We start from the raw sequence: 16,712 nt of genomic DNA, 5'->3' as shown, positions 1-16,712 counted from the left end.
TTAACGGTACCATTTTTGCATTGATAGGACTTATTGATCATAAAAAGTGACCAAAAATGCACTATTTTGGACTTTGGAATTTTTTTGCGCGCACGCCATTGACCGAGCGGTTTAATTAATGATATATTTTTATAATTCGGACATTTCCGCATGCGGTGATACCACATATGTTTATTTTTATTTTTATTTACACTGTTTTTTTTTTTTATTGGAAAAGGGGGGTGATTCAAACTTTTAATAGGGAGGAGTTAAATGATCTTTATTCACTTTTTTTTCTCACTTTTTTTTTGCAGTGTTATAGGTCCCATAGGGACCTATAACACTGCACACACTGATCTTTTACATTGATCAGTGGTTTCTCATAAGAAACCAGTGATCAACGATTCTGCCGGATGACTGCTCATGCCTGGATCTCAGGCACTGAGCAGTCATTCGGCGATCGGACAGCGAGGAGGCAGGAAGGGGCCCTCCCGCTGTCCTGTCAGCTGTTCGGGATGCCGCGATTAGCCGCAGCTATCCCGAACAGCCCGACTGAGCTAGCCGGGAACTTTCACTTTCACTTTTAGCCGCGCCGCTCAGCTTTGAGCGCGCGGCTAAAGGGTTAATAGCGCGCGGCGCCGCGATCGGCGCTGCGCGCTATTAGAGGCGGGTCCCGGCTTCACTATGACGCCGGGCCCGCCATGATATGACGCGGGGTTGTTATATCAGAAGAGCAGGACCAAGGACGTACTGGTACGTCCTTGGTCCTTAAGGGGTTAAGGACTCAGCCAATTTTCACTGTAGGACCCGGACATTTTTTGCACATCTGAACATTGTCACTACTTTAAGCATTAATAACTCTGGTATGCTTTTACTTTTCATTCTGATCTGATGAGGTTGTTTTTTCGTGACATATTCTACTTTATGTAAGTGGTAAATTTTTGTCGATACTTGCATAATTTCTTTATGAAAAATTCCAAAATGTTATGAAAAAATTCAAAATTTAGCTTTTTTTCTTTTTCTTTGAAGCTCTCTGCTTATAAGGAAAATGGATATTCCAAAAAAATGATATATTGATTCACATATACAATATGTCTACTTTATGTTGGCATCATAAAGTTAACATGTTTTTACTTTTGGAAGACATCAGAGGGCTTAAAAGTATAGCAGCAATTTTCCAATTTTTCACAACATTTTCAAAATCAACATTTGTCAGGGACCAGTTCAGTTTTTAAGTTGATTTGAAGGGCCTTCTTATTAGAAATACCACATAAATTACCCCATTATAAAACTGCACCCCTCAAAGTATTCAAAATGACATTCAAAAGGTTTGTTAACCCTTAAGGTGTTTCACAGGAATAGCAGCAAATTGAAGGAGAAAATTCAAAATATTCATTTTTTTCACCGGCATGTTCTTGTAGACCCAGTTTTTGAATTTTTACAAGGGGTAAAAGGAAAGAAATCTTCCTAAAATGTGTAACCCAATTTCTCTCCAGTAAGGAAATACCTCATATGTGTATGTCAAGTGCTCTGTGGGTGCTCTGTGGGTCCTCTAGATTGCTCAGAAGGGAAGGAGCGACAGTGCGATTATGGAGAGTGAGTTTTTCTGAAATGGTTTTTGGGGGGCATGTCACATTTAAGAAGCCCCTATGGTGCCAGAACAGCAAAAAAAAAAAAAAAAAAAAACACATGACATACTTTTTGGGAAACTACACCCCTCAAGGAACGTAAAAAGGGGTACAGTGAGCCTTAACACTGTTTTTTGACGACTTTGGATGTGTAAATTATTATTATTAATTTTTCACTAAAATGCTGTTTATTCCCCAAATTGTAAATTTTTACAAGACGTAATAGAAGAAAGACCCCCAAAATGTGTAACCCCATCTTTTCTGAGTAAGGAAATACCCCATGTGTGGACGTCAAGTGCACTGCGGGCGCACTACAATGCTCAGAAAAGGAGTCACATTTGGCTTTTGGAAAGCAAATTTAGCTGAAATAGTTTTTGGCGGGCATGTCCCATTTAGGAAGCCCCCCTATGGTGCCAGGACAGCAAAAAAAAAAAATCCCACATGGCATATTATTTTGGAAACTTCACCCCTCAAGGAACGTAACAAGGGGTACAGTAAGCCTGAACACCCCACAGGTGTTAGACAACTTTTCGTTGAAGTTGGATGTGTAAATGATTTTTTTTTTCACTAAAATGCTGGCTTCCCCCAAATGTTCTTCTTAGAATGGAAATACCCCATGTGGCATATTGCATTTAGGAAGCCCCTATGGTGCCAACACATGGCATACTGTTTTGGAAATGACACCCCTCAAGGAATGTAACAAGGGGTCCAGTGAGCCTTAACACCCCACAGGTGATTGATAAATGTTCATTATAGTGGGATGTGAAAAGGAAAATCTTTATTTTTTTACACTAAAATGCTGGGGTTACCCCAAATTTTTTTATTTTTTACAAGTAACAGGTGAAAATGTCACCATAAATTTGTAAGTACATTTCTTTGGAGTGCGGACATACTTCATATCTGGGCGTAAACAGCCCTGAGGGTGCACACTGGTCACGGAAGAGCAGGAGCGCTGCCAGGGGCCTTGAGCTTCTACATAGCTGCTTATGAAGCCCCTCAAGGAGCATTACATGGGGTAAATTACTAAAATAGGGTACACTAAGTTACTAAAGTGGGGTACAATGGGACGTAAAATCATAAAAAAAGGTTATGTTCCCAGAATGATGGCCCAAAGCATAGCCAAAACTAAAAAATATGCCCAGCTCAAAACCTATGCTCTGAATTATCATTCTGGGAATGTGATGTGTGTGGACATCACTAACCTGTTGCCTCAAATGCGCACCCCGCTCAGGTGGAGAGAGAGAGCTGCGCATTTGAGGCAACATAAAAAAGTCCCCAATAATGGGAAATGAAAAGGGAAAATGTAGTACTGCATGGAAGTGTGATACTCACTGAAGCAGTTTTTATTACAGAGGCTCGGATGATCAGGGCAAGTGTCACATTGAGTGGTGGTGTCCTTCTGTATCCCCCTCTTGTGACAGACTCTGCATCTTTTCTGGGATCGTCCCTTCTTTCCAGTGTGGGGAACTTCACCTGGAACGTGTTGGCCTGGCACCTATAACTTCAGTTCCTTGGGAACTCCGACCTGCTTTTTCCCGGTCAGCAAAGATCAGGACCTTTAGGACTTCTTCTTGGAACTGAAGGAATCTCCCTGTGTTGCCAGCGTGCTGGGACAGTACAAAAGAGTTGTACATGACAACCTGTACCACGTAGACCTAAACATTTTTGTATCATACCCGTGTTTTGCGCATGGCAATGTATGGCTTGAGTACTTGATCAGAGAGATCAACTCCCCCATATATCGATTGTAGTCCAGAATACAATCGGGCTTGAAGACCAGTGTTGTGGTACCTCGCACAGGGTCAGGTGAGCTGCCGTTACCATGAATTGTGGTCAGCATAAGGACATCCCTCTCATCCTTTTACCTGACCAGCATCACGTTATCATGGGTCAGGGCATGGGATTCACCCTTGGGAATAGGTGTCTGAACAAAGTTTAGAGGGAGGCCTCTCTGATTCTTTCCACCAGCGGACATGGATCTGGCGGCAAGAGATGTGAACAAAGTGATGCTGGTATAAAAATTGTACACGTGGTAACCCTTATCAATCAATGGGTGCACAAGGGGGGGGGCGGGTCCCTGGCTCCTTCTTGCAGCTCTGCCCGCTGACTGAACTCAGTAAGCTGGCAGAGCTGGCAGGTCATTAACATCTCCCCTGCCGGCTGCTATTGGATGGACGATCGTCTGGCCAATAGCAGCACTCCTGGGAGGCTGACGAAATCGCCACCTCCTTATAGATACAGGAGGCGATTGGGGGTGTATCCTACAACCCGGATCACCATGTATCTCTGGGTCAGCGGGTCACCGAAATCGCAGCAAATCACCGGTGTGAATTCACCGGCAATTTGCGGTCATCGCCACCATGTGGGGCGGGGGGGGGGGGGGGGGCTACCGAAATTCCCACAAGAGTACAGGTACGTCATGGGTCCTTAAGTACCAGGGTGTCATGGCGTACCTGTACGTCCTGGGTCCTTAAGAGGTGAAAGAGGTACTCCACTGGAAAACTATTTTTTTTCTTTAAATCAACTGGTGTCAGAAAGTTAAACAGATTTGTAAATTACTTCTACTAAAAAAATCTTAATCCTTCCAGTACTTATCAGCTGCTGTCATGATCCACAGGAAGTTCATTTATTTTTGAATTTCCTTTCTGTCTGACCACAGTGCTCTCTGCTGACACCTCTGTCCATTTTAGGGAATGCCCTAGTGAAAAAAAAATGCACATAAATGCACCTATGCAACACTGTCAACAGACCATGCAAACCAAACTTATTATCGCTTTTTTTTTAGGTAACGGATTAAAGCTGGCCCTAAACATTCGATAATTGTTGCCCTCTCACTCTCCCAGAAGACAGATGTCAAGGGGGGGAAAGAATGGGCATGATTGATTTCAGCATTCCCAGTCCTTTTAAGCTTGTTCAGATAAGCCGCTGCCACTGAAATCTGGCAGTGGCCTTCTCCACATAGAGAACACATGCATGGCCGTGCTGGGGGATAGGGGGGATTGTGAGAAATAATTGTCTGGCTATGGAAATTAACAGATTATGGGGGAGATTTAAAGGAGTAGTCCAGTGCTGAAAAACCTATCCCCTATCCCAAGGATAGGGGATAAGTTTCAGATTGCCGGGGGTCCGACCACTGGGGCCCTGGCAGCCCGCGGGAAAGGGTAGTGTTGACCACCGCACGAAGCGGCGGCGGCTAACACGCTCCCTCAATACAACTCTATGGCAGAGCTGGAGCGCTTCGGCAATCTCCGGCTCTGCCATAGCGTTGTAGTGAGGGAGCGTGTTGGCCACCGCTGTGTGTGGTGGTCGACACCCGCTATCTGGCCAGCGAGCTCTCTGACTAGCGATGCGGGGTTGAAGCTTGTGACGACACGGCTAGCCCCCCCCCCCCCTCGTGGCGTCACTCCATGCCCCCTCAATGCAAGTCTATGAGAGGGGGCGCCACGCCCCCTCCCATAGACTTACATTGAAGGGGGCATGGCATGACATCACGAGGGAGCGTTTCTGTAATGTCACAAGCCTCCGGCGCTGCAGCCGGCATTCTAAACGAGTGCCGGAGGCTCGTGACATCACGACACGCCCCTTCGTGATGTCATGCCATGCCCTCTTCAATGTAAGTCTATGACAGGGGGCGTGGTGCCGCAGGGAGATTACCGGGGGTTCCCAGCGATCAGACATCTTAGGGGATAAGATATCTTGGGGCGGAGTACCCCTTTAAGTGCTAGTGCTACATTTTGTGGGCCTGGAGTAAGCAAAAATAAAATAAAAATTCTCCCCCTATATTGTATAACCTGGTAATGTATGAGCTCAATTTTCTAATTTTCTTATCCTGTCTTACCTTCTCCCTTACGTAGGCATAGCAATCTAGGCGTGAGACCTAAGGGACTGTCATCGTTGGTGAAGAGAGGAGGGGTGCCAGAAGCACTTAGAGCTGAGGTTTGGCAACTTCTTGCTGGCTGCCACGAGGATCAAGAAATGATGGAGAAGTACAAGAACCTCATCGTAAAAGTAAGAAAAGTTCTAGATTCAAAAACCTTATCTGCCCGGTTTCCGTTGTGCTAAAACTGAGGTTGTAACTTTACATTTATAATGTTAAGCAATGTTTCTAGTATTTGTCTTTTGGACTTATGACATGTCTATCCTGAAGCTACTTAATATCTTAGTCTGGTGGTGCATAAGATTTGGTGTTGTCTCTGAGTGGGAGAATGTGGGCCCTGCCCCCTTATACTGAATTGTGTCAAATAATCTTATTCTGTAAATCAGCCAGAAATTCAGGATTATATAGCATTCAAGAAAATAGTATTAGGGTAGGGTCACACTCAGCGCATCTGCAGTGTATTTGACACTGTGGATGAGCTGCCAGAATTCACAGAGTGATGGCCGAGTGACTTGCCTGGCCGCAGCAGGGAGCTCGCTCTGTATTTGCTATGTTACTGCTGGCAGCGCATGGCACTACCCTTAAACAGCAATCAGATTCAGAGCAGTGATGGTTATTGTCTGCATCCTTGTTGGTTTAGGGCAATGAAACATTTATTGCCATTGGTCAATGACAGTAAAAGTGTTAATGTCAGCATCCCATGTGATCTAGAGGAGTGAGGGGGTTAATTATGTTATAACTTGTGAGTTATGGTTGAAAAGAGGGTAGTATTAAGGTTAATGATTATTACCTTGGGTCCAGTGGGTCTACTCCTTGCAAAGGTTCCAGTACTGTCTTATCTATAACAGGAGGCTGAACACCCAGGGATTTAGCTTCCTGTTACCTCATTTTACTGATCATAAAGATGAGAGCAGGGAAGAGATAGAGAGAACTGTGCATCCATTATTGTGCAGCCTCACAATTCTATCTGTAATCAGGCAGAGCAGTGTTACTAACAATCTGCTTAATCATTAGAGGAGGAGCTTAGGGATTTTGCTCAGGAGCACCTTTTTTTTTTTGAGCGGTGATTGATGCGTTGAAGCTTTTAAGAAACAGCGCTAGTTGGTGGCCATACATTTTATATTTATATATATATATATATATATATATATATATATATATATATATGTATATAGCAGTGGCCATAAGTTACCTGTTCATAGGTGTAACTTAAAGCTGCTGGGCCGTAACTTGATTCTGTAACTATAATGCTTCATTTTTAGTACTGATCTCCTTCTATAGGAAAAGAGACCTACTCACAAGTCCCCTGCGCGCTCCTGCCCTCACACCCTCAGAGACAAGCTTGAGTGATAGGCCGCTCATCCAATCACAAGGCTGGGATGGGACTCCATTGCAACTGTTGATTGGCAGAGTGTGCCATCACTCAATCTGCAATGCCAGGCACAACCTGTGCACAGAAGTAGTGCTGTTTTTGCATGAATAAAGCAGTGTTTTTGTAATCCTGGACAAGCCCTTTAAGATTCTTTAATAGAAGCAATTTACAAACATGTATAACTTTGTGCCACCAGTTGATTTGACAACATTGGTTTTCTTTGGGATACTCCTTTAAGCTCAGGGACCATCATTTTTGTCCAGGCCGGTTTCATTACTTTGTTTTTTTTTAAATGATTCTGTTAAACCACAATTCAAAAGCAGTGTCAGATTTCCATCAGTTAATTTTCAGTACATTTTCATTCATTATTACTTTTGTCATTTTCAAGATACAGTCTTGGCCATAAATGTTGGGACCTCTGAAATTTTTCAAGAAAATTAAGTATTTCTCGCAGAAAAGGATTGCAGTAACACACGTTTTGCTATACACATGTTTATTCCCTTTGTGTGTATTGGAACTAAACCAAAAAAGGGAGGGAAAAAAGCAAATTGGACATAATGTCACCAAACTCCAAAAATGGGCTGGACAAAATTATTGGCACCCTTAACTTAATATTTGGTTGCACATGCTTTGGAAAAAATAACTGAAATCAGTCGCTTCCTATAACCATCAATAAGCTTCTTACCCCTCTCTGCCGTAATGTTGGACCACTCTTCCTTTGCAAACTGCTCCAGGTCTCTATTATTGGAAGGCGCCTTTTCCCAACAGCAATTTTAAGATCTCTCCACAGGTGTTCAATGGGATTTAGATCTGGACTCATTGTTGGACACTTCAGAACTCTCCAGCGCTTTGTTGCCATCCATTTCTGAGTGCTTTTTGACGTATGTTAGGGGTCATTGTCCTGCTGGAAGACCCAAGATCTCGGACACAAACCCAGCTTTCTGACACTGTGCTGTACAGTGCGACCCAGAATCCGTTGGTAATCCTTAGATTTCATGATGCCTTGTACACATTCAAGGCACCCAGTGCCAGAGGCAGCAAAACAACCGCAAACATCATTGAACCTCCACCATATTTCACTGTAGGTACTGCGTTCTTTTCTTTGTAGGCCTCATTCCGTTTTCGGTAAACAGTAGAATGATGTGCTTTACCAAAAAGCTCTATCTTGGTCTCATCTGTTCACAAGATATTTTACCAGAAGGATTTTGGCTTACTCAAGTTCATTTTGGCAAAATGTAGTCTTGCTTTTTTATGTCTCTGTGTCAGCAGTAGGGTCCTCCTGGGTCTCCTGCCATAGCGTTTCATTTAATTGAAATATCGACAGATAGTTTGCGCTGACACTGATGCTCCCTGAGCCTGCAGGACAGCTTGAATATCTTTGGAACTTGTTTGGGGCTGCTTATCCACCTTCCGGACTATCTTTCGTTGACACCTTTCAATTTTTCTCTTCCGTCGACGCCCAGGGAGATTATCTACAGGGCCATGGGTTGCAAACTTCTTGATAATGTTGCACATTGTGGACAAAGGCAAATCTAGATCTCTGGAGATGGACTTGTAACCTTGAGATTGTTGATATTTTTCCACTATTTTGGTTCTCAAGTCCTCAGACAGTTCTCTTCTCCTCTTTCTGTTGTCCATGCTTAGTGTGGCACACACAGACACATAATGCAAAGACTAAGTGAACTTCTCTCCTTTTTATCTGCTTTCAGGTGTGATTTTTATGTTGCCCACACCTGTTACTTGCTCCAGGTGAGTTTAAAGGAGCATCACATGCTTGAAACGATCATATTTTTCCACAATTTTGAAAGGGTGCCAATAATTTTGTCCAGCCCATTTTTGGATTTTGGTGTGACATTATGTCCAATTTGCTTATTTTCCTCCCTTTTTTGGTTTAATTCGAATACACACAAAGGGAATAGACATGTGTATAGCAAAACATGTGTTACTGCAATCCTTTTCTGTGAGAAATATTTCATTTTCTTAAAAAAATGTCAGGGGTGCGAACATTTACAGCCATGACTGCATATCGTGGATGATTGTGAGTTTTTCTGTCTTTAATGGGAAGGTCCAGTTCACAGTGGAGTGTCACCAAACACAGCATATTTCAGTGCGGATTTCTCTCATTGGGAACTTCAAAATTTGTATTTAATCCACTTGTGTGTATTTTAACTTTTTATGTCGCAGGTCAGAACAAAATTTTACATCTTATACAGTTTGATGATTTTAAACAGGAGAAAATATGCACACCCCTAGAAGTAAAGGAGGAGGCGGTATCACCCCTTTAGCCCCCTTCAGCCTTTCTATCCAATGTTACATAGAATAAACCTTCCCACTGTGCGCTATATTTAAGCTGATGTCATTGGAGAAGAAACTTTCCATATCATGTGATGGCCTATATCGACTGGCGGGTCCAAAAAAACGAAACAAAAAAAAAATGGTGGGCTTTTGTCATGTGGTGTATTACATAGCTCACACACACACACACACACACACATATATGTATATAATCAGCATGTAATTTGCTTCTAATCTGAATTATTGTCTACATTTGACACACAGAATATCTGCACGGGTTTCAGACCGCAGATTCTGTGCCGATTTTTCAGCCTCCTCATTTGCATTGTGAATATAATTTTGCAGAGTTTTTTTTTTTTTTATTCTCCTCCAGTAAGGTGACCTTTACAATACTTTAAAATTTAAACCCAGGGCAGGTGGTCACTTTATAGTCACATGGGCTGTGGGATCCATTAATTTCGAGTGCATAGTCATTTGAACAATCTAATAATGCAAATAAAAAATCAGCATGGAGGATAGAAGGGCCAGAGCAGTATTTCCCAACCAGTGTGCCTCCAGCTGTTGCAAAACCACAACTCCCAGCATGCCCGAACAGCCGAAGACATAGTTATAGGAATGAGTTTGTATTTGCTTGTGTACTGAAAATACATGAAATTGCCCAACACATATCTAAAAATGACTTTATCTGATTACAATTCCAATAATCAGACAAAAATATTTCCTCTGGATACTAGCCCTTCTCACGCGCATGTACCCTTCTCTACTGTATGTGTGCTGGCGATGTGGTGCCTCTGGTGGAACCATGCTACATATCTGGCTGACCTGTCCCGCTTTGGCCTCCTTCTGGTCTTAGGTATTGGACCTGATATGCCGACTGACCTCAGTCAGCCTACCCTTAGACCCGGGCCCCCTACTTCTCTCTATACTACCAGGCCCTTTGCCTCTGTGATCCAAACCTTTCCTTTGCATTCTCCTCCTAGAAGCCAGAACGGTGATTTGCCCCCCCCCCCCCCTTTTTTGGAGGTCCACTCCAGCTCCTACCCTTTCATCTTGGCTTCAGGAAATTTCTTACCTCCATAGAATGGAGGAGCTTGCACCGGTTGCAATGGCTCGTTACCCCCCGGCGTTCAGGATCCTCCACCTTCTTGAATTGAGCTTCCACCGTGCTCCTTCACACCTCCGCTCGCCTCTATGTCGTTACCCAGTCCTGGTGGTCTCAGAGCTGCGCTCGTCCTGTAAGGTAGGTCTCCTGCCTCACGCATTATCCTGTTTCCCCCCCCCCTTCCCGTTACCCCTCATCTACCCCTTCCCCTTTCTTCTACCCTTCTCCTACCGCTCTACATTTCTTTTTTTTTTTATATTTCCCTCCTGCTTTCTTCTTACTTTCCCTTTTCTACTTTTGGTAGTTTTTCTCCCACAACAGCCCTGTTCACGACCCATTTATTGCGTTTACATAATCTGTGCTGTTTTTCATACTGTCCGTGTTTGGCGTTTGTTTACTGACTCATTGCTTCTTTTTGAAAATGTTCAATAAAATTTTTACTGAGAAAATTGCCTATGGTGTCCAAAGAAGATCATTGCAAAAGATTTCTGAAACTATAATAATAAAATTTTTTTATATAGCGCACACAGATTCCACAGCGCTGTACACTCAAATTGGTCCCTGTTTCCATTTGGGCTCACAATCTAAATTCACCTATCAGTATATTTTTGGAGCATGGTGGGAAGCCAGAGTACCTGGAGGAAAACTCACGCAAACACGGGGAGAACATACAAACCTTTTTCATACATAATAAAGCTGTAATTCACTCACTTTAGTGTATTTCCAGTTCTACACAGGACAGGTGACAAAAGACAGAGAAAGCAGCATTAGTGCGGGGAAATAGAGTTTGACATTTATTCGTGCTGCTGCTTTTAGCTTTGTGTTTAGATAACAAACTGGCAGCTCGGTGGCAGGCACGGGTTACGCGTTTCAGGCAGAGAAGAAGCCTTTATTTCAAGATACTTAACAAGATCTACCGTACTTTTCCACATGCGGCAATGACATGGACCTTTATGCTCTTTTGCTCTTTTTTTTACAGCGCTCTTCAGCAAATGGCTTTTATCGGAGCCTTTTTAGTAGCCGTATTGTCATACAGTTTCGTTTTGTGCAATTTGGAAAGTTTTGAAAGCAGCAAAATCACAGTTCAAAAAGATTTGGACAAATCCAAAGTTATTGCAAATCTGCTAGTTGCTAGTTTACCTATATAGTCATAGAGGAACTTAGACTGGAAATGTGGAACCCTGCACACCCCAAATAGAATGATCTCACAAACTTTATCAAATTCCCAGTAAACACAGACATTAAAAAACACTTAAAGTAGATCATAACACAGAGTGGAGAAAAAAATTTAAATAAAAACCTACTACACTCTCCCCTATGGTCAGCAACAATTCTAATCAATATAGTCCCCAATAAATAAGTACTGCAATGTTATATGGCCCACAATGTATAAAAAGAATAAATACAGCAAATACTGCTAAAAAAAAATGTGTCCATGCAATGTGTGCAAAGAACTTATCCAAATATCACAACACAGTGCAAACAACACAGAGGCCTCAACCGATCAAAACTTTTGACATATTTTTTTTAAATGCCCGTTACACTAAGTCAAAAAAAATATAAACATTCACATTTACATCTACAGTAAAGCCATCGCCACTATTAAGTTTAAAGGAGTTGTCCAGCCTAATAGAATTGATTGCATATCTTCAGGATAGGCCATCAATATTGGGTCGATGAGTCAAATGGTACAATCGATTGAGTACAATCGTGGGAGGGTTCTGACCACTGGGACCCCCAAATTCTTCTGCACGGCACTCCAACTCTTTTCGCGCCCAGAGCGGGGGTCGTCATGCACCCTCTATTCATGACTATGGGAGAGGCGGGGATACCTGAGCGCTGTACTCCTGTATCTCAGTCTCTCCTATAGAGATTAATATAGGGCACGTGCCAACCACCACTCTGTGCACGAGGAGAGTTGGAGGGCCGTGCAGGAGATCGCGGGGGGTTCCGGATGTTCAGCCCCCTAACCCCCCCCCCCCCCCCCCCCTCTTGATCAAACCCTTATCCCCTATCATTTTCTATAGGGGATACATTTACTTCAGTGGGACAAAGCTGCAGTACCTTGCATCGCCACTACTAAATAGTACTTCATTGCAGTTACAAGTACTGGTAAACTCAGAATAGCCTGTGGTCCTTGCACAAGTGGCTTGGTCTCATCAAATAGATGGGAGTCAGACTTCTGAGATTAGGCCATCAACATCAATTTTTATAAGGCCAGATAAACAAGGCAGAATAGCTTTTTTATGCATGTAATACATTTCTGTGAAAACGATGGCTAAAAGAAAACAAAAAAACAAGGCCATAAGAAGTAAAAGAGCTTGGTCCTAAACTTGAATGCAGTTTATAGTTGCAAAGTAAAACCAGAACAATGCACCTATTTACAATATGATCCACACAGATTCTCTGGATGCTTTTCAGGTGTGAACACGTCCATTATCGCAGAAACTTTAATTTCTACTTTTATCGTAAAAAAAATGTAATAATGGCTGATGGAATACCAGGCAGCAAAAAGGAAATAATGCTCTAAGCTGAAAATGTCTTAGTGTTTTTGTAGGTAAGTAAAACAATAGAATTGTCCTTTAATTTACTGCGAAAGTACTTTATAAAAACTATATAGCATCCTTCCAATTGAAATATGTCCCTTCTCCTAATCCCCATACCTTGCAGCAGCTGGCACTTTTTTTTTTGTAAGGCAGGGTTTTTTTTTTTTTTTAAATAGTTTATTAATCTCTTTCATGTAGTGTAACCCGGCTGGTTACTCTGTTAGTGTGCCAGAGAATATTTTTACTACCCAAATTGATTGCTGCATTCTCAACAGCACTTAATAGAACTGATGGGAGCTGACAGTGGTGCTGAATAATGCAGCCCAGAATAGAACAGGATTATATGACTGTGAATTCAGAGCTATGCATAGATCTGGTGTCTTCAGACAATACTTCTGGCCTCTTCTGGAAGGTGCCGAATAATCTAGGTGGACAGCAAAACAGACAAAATGCTGCTTTTGCCCTTGTCTATCTATCTATATATGTATGTATATATATATATATATATATATATATATATATATATATATATATATACGGTATATACTCGCGTATAAGCCAACCCGAATATAAGCCGAGGCCCCTAATTTCTGTTGAATGTTCTGCAGCTCCATTCCATTAAAATGAATAGAGCCAAGTTGTAATACCGCACACAACCTGGGGATAGACGTGAATCTGTTTTTGAAAAAAAAAAGTTTTTCTATTCCTGGATAACCCTTTAAACAACTAATTCTCCTGCAAGGCATGTACCCCAGTTTTGTGGTGCGATTTTAGTCCTACTTCTGGCTTATTAAACCTACCACATTGTGTTATGTAGGAATTGAGGGAGCATTACGAACAGAATAAAAAAACTCTATTAGATTATCTCTTTGTCATGCACAACCCAGCATTTCAGAGTAGGCCTCATTTACCAGAACGGTCTGTAGCCCTACATAGCAATCTGCAGCTTTACTTTTCCTTCAGCAGTTTTTCTATTTCTGAATAACCACTTTAAGGCTAAGTTCATACTGCGGTTGTTCTCCAACCCATTCAGGGTCTGTTTTCTTTTTTTGTGCTGAACAGACCCTGAATGGTTCCCAACAGATCCCATTGACCTGAATGGGGTCCGTTGGGTGTTTTACAGGAGTTGAGCGGAGGAAACAAATAGTACAAGAAGTATTTTTTCTCCACTCAACTCCTGTCCTTCCGGCAGACTGACCAACAGAGCTCCCTTGAGTGGAGCACAACAGCCATGTACACAACCCCTGAGCAATTTTGAGCTCTGATTGGTTGCTACTGGCAAGAAGGCTAATTTGTTGAGTTAGTATTGATAAATGAGGCCCATTGCATCAGTCTTGGCTATAAAGTTCCTACTATATACTTTACATTTTGCCTTTCCCCAACACCGTTGGGTCTCATAAATTTCATACTATATCTGATACTCCCAAGAGAGTACATGTCTTTATCTGGTTATTTAAGGGAACCTGTCATCAGTTTAATGCTGCCCAAACCACAGGTGCAGACAGCGTGATCCTGGAACACTATGATTTACTCTAAAACACCCGGGCATTTTAAAGAAATCATAGTTTAAAAATGCCACGAGGGGTAAGCTTGCTTCCCTCCCTGCCAGTCCTGAGTGGCGCCTTTCTCCCTATACACAGATAGAGAAAGATGGGTCACTCATCACTTGCAGGGTGAAGTACAACTGCCAGGACTCAACCCAATGGCTAGTTACAACAGTTTTAATCTACGAGTTCTCTGAAGTACCCGAGCATTTCAGTAACTCATAGTTTACCAGGGCCGCATTGCCTGCACCAATTTTATGCTGCCTGCAGTCTATATATATATATATATATATATATATAAAACTCAATGTGTGTGTGTGTGTGTGTGTGTGTGTGTGTGTGTGTGGGTATGTCCCAGCATCACGTCCAAACGGCTAAAGATATTAATTTGAAACTTGGCACACATGTTACTTATATGTCAACAACAAACATAGGATAGGTAATTTAACCCTTACTCACCCCCATTTGCCAGGGTCAGGGTTTTTGTTTAAAGTCCCATACAAGTCTATGGGAAATATATGTTACTTCATAACTTCCAAACGGCTGGAGATATTTCGATAATACTTGGTCACATGTTACTTATATGTCCACTTAAAATATAGGATGGTTAATTTAACCATTAACTACCCCCATTTGTGAGGGTCGGGGTTTTTGTTTAAAGTCCCATGCAAATCAATGGGAAATGTATGTTCCCACATAACTTCCGTACGGCTGGAGATATTTCAATAATACCTGGTACACATATTACTTATATGTCAAATAAAAATATATGATAGTTAAATTAACCCTTACCTACACTCTAATATAAAAGATAAATTTTTGTTTCAAGTCCCATGCAAGTATATGGTACATCCGTTACCTTACACCACAAGCTCCACTCTGCATCTCCTGGTGAATGTGTCAGTCTGGCTTGCAAGCCACACCCCATAAGGTAGAGATAGGAGGTTGGGATATGATGACGGTATATGAGGTTGAGATATGAGGACGGGATATGGGGTTGGGATATGAGAACAATATAGGAGGACGGGATATGAAGTCAAAAGGTTCCTCCTAACATGGGTTAGGAAGGAAAAACCGGCAAAAATATAGTATGAACTGCAGGAAGTATAATATAGAGCAGGAGTAGTTGAGCAGATTGATTTTGTGGAGAAAAGATTTATTAAAACTTTCTATATACTTATCTAAATCTCTTCTCATTCAGGACTTTGGAGTCCATTGGGCGGTCCTTCTGAGTGACTAACAGCCTTTTCTGAGTGAGTATGCCTAGGGAGCGTGAGACTGCTCACTCTACTCCTAACCCCTAAATCATTGTTTCTCAACCAGGGTGCCTCCAGCTCTTGCAAAGCTGGGAGTTGCAGTCTTGCAACAGCTGGAAGCATCCAGGTTTGGAAACACTGCCCTAATTGAAGAAAGATAGGGCAATCTTTTTCCAGACAACGATATATCAATCTGCTTAGTTAATTTTGCTGTATGACATACTGCCTGCAGCTCTAATTGGATTTTAAATGCGACAGGTTCCATTTATGTCTCCCTTATCCTTTGTATATGTATATATATATATATATATATATATATAAATATAAATATATATATATATATATATGTGTGTGTGTGTATGTATATATATATATATATATATATATATATATATATATATATTTATATCCTTAGGTAGTAATATTATGTTATCTATGTTAGTATTATTTAACTCATCCTGGTGTTGTGTCTCCTCATTCTGCGCTCTCCCTCATCGCTCCCTCCTTTTCCTTTCTGGTGTTATTTTCTAATAATTGAATCTGTCCATGAAGACGCTTGTGAGAGACTGACAGGGAAGGTCACTGGGTTTCCCGAGAAGCCAGACCCTGATTAATTACTGCTCTCCTCCGTTCTGCCGCAGCACCTTGTCTGGATACTGGAAATGAGCTCTTTGATAGAATGGGGTTATTCCAGATGGGACTAGCTGCACAAGTCACAGGTTCACTCCTATGTAGGTAATCTGGACAGAACACCCAGGCCGGACATTGTAGATTGTATCTTGGCTGGAGAAAACATTACAAGTCATGTATATTACTCCTTTTCAGTACATGTAAAAAAAAAATGTTCCCACTATTTCCTTCATATTGTTTTTTTTTTTTTTTCTTATGTCACTTTTGCAACCAATTTTTGTTTATTTTTTTTAAATATGGCAACCTTAGAAATGTCATGATTAATATTAATCTGAGAAAAATAGAAGCATAGGTAAGAACCATTTGGCCCAGCTAGTCTGCCCAATAGTCTGAATACTATCAACTGTCCCTGGCCCTATCTTATATGAATGATAGCATTTTGCCTATCCCTAGCTTATATGAATGATAGCCTTATGCCTATAC

General features: G+C 41.8%; 1 protein-coding gene across 3 annotated transcripts in view; it reads left to right on the top strand.

The window, feature by feature from the left end:
- RABGAP1L (RAB GTPase activating protein 1 like) overlaps window positions 1-16,712 on the top strand; it is a 430,423-nt gene that overhangs the window by 139,039 nt on the left and 274,672 nt on the right. For all 3 annotated transcript variants that reach the window (XM_056532031.1, XM_056532030.1, XM_056532027.1), the window contains one exon: window positions 5,462-5,615. In XM_056532031.1, coding sequence (XP_056388006.1) covers window positions 5,462-5,615 — 154 coding nt within the window. The remainder of the gene's footprint in view (window positions 1-5,461; window positions 5,616-16,712) is intronic.

The sequence above is a fragment of the Hyla sarda genome, chromosome 7 (assembly GCF_029499605.1).
Source record: "Hyla sarda isolate aHylSar1 chromosome 7, aHylSar1.hap1, whole genome shotgun sequence".
NCBI classification, from domain to species: domain Eukaryota; kingdom Metazoa; phylum Chordata; class Amphibia; order Anura; family Hylidae; genus Hyla; species Hyla sarda.
The sequence above is the reverse complement of the archived record's forward strand: the minus strand, read 5'-3'. Positions and strand labels throughout refer to the sequence as shown.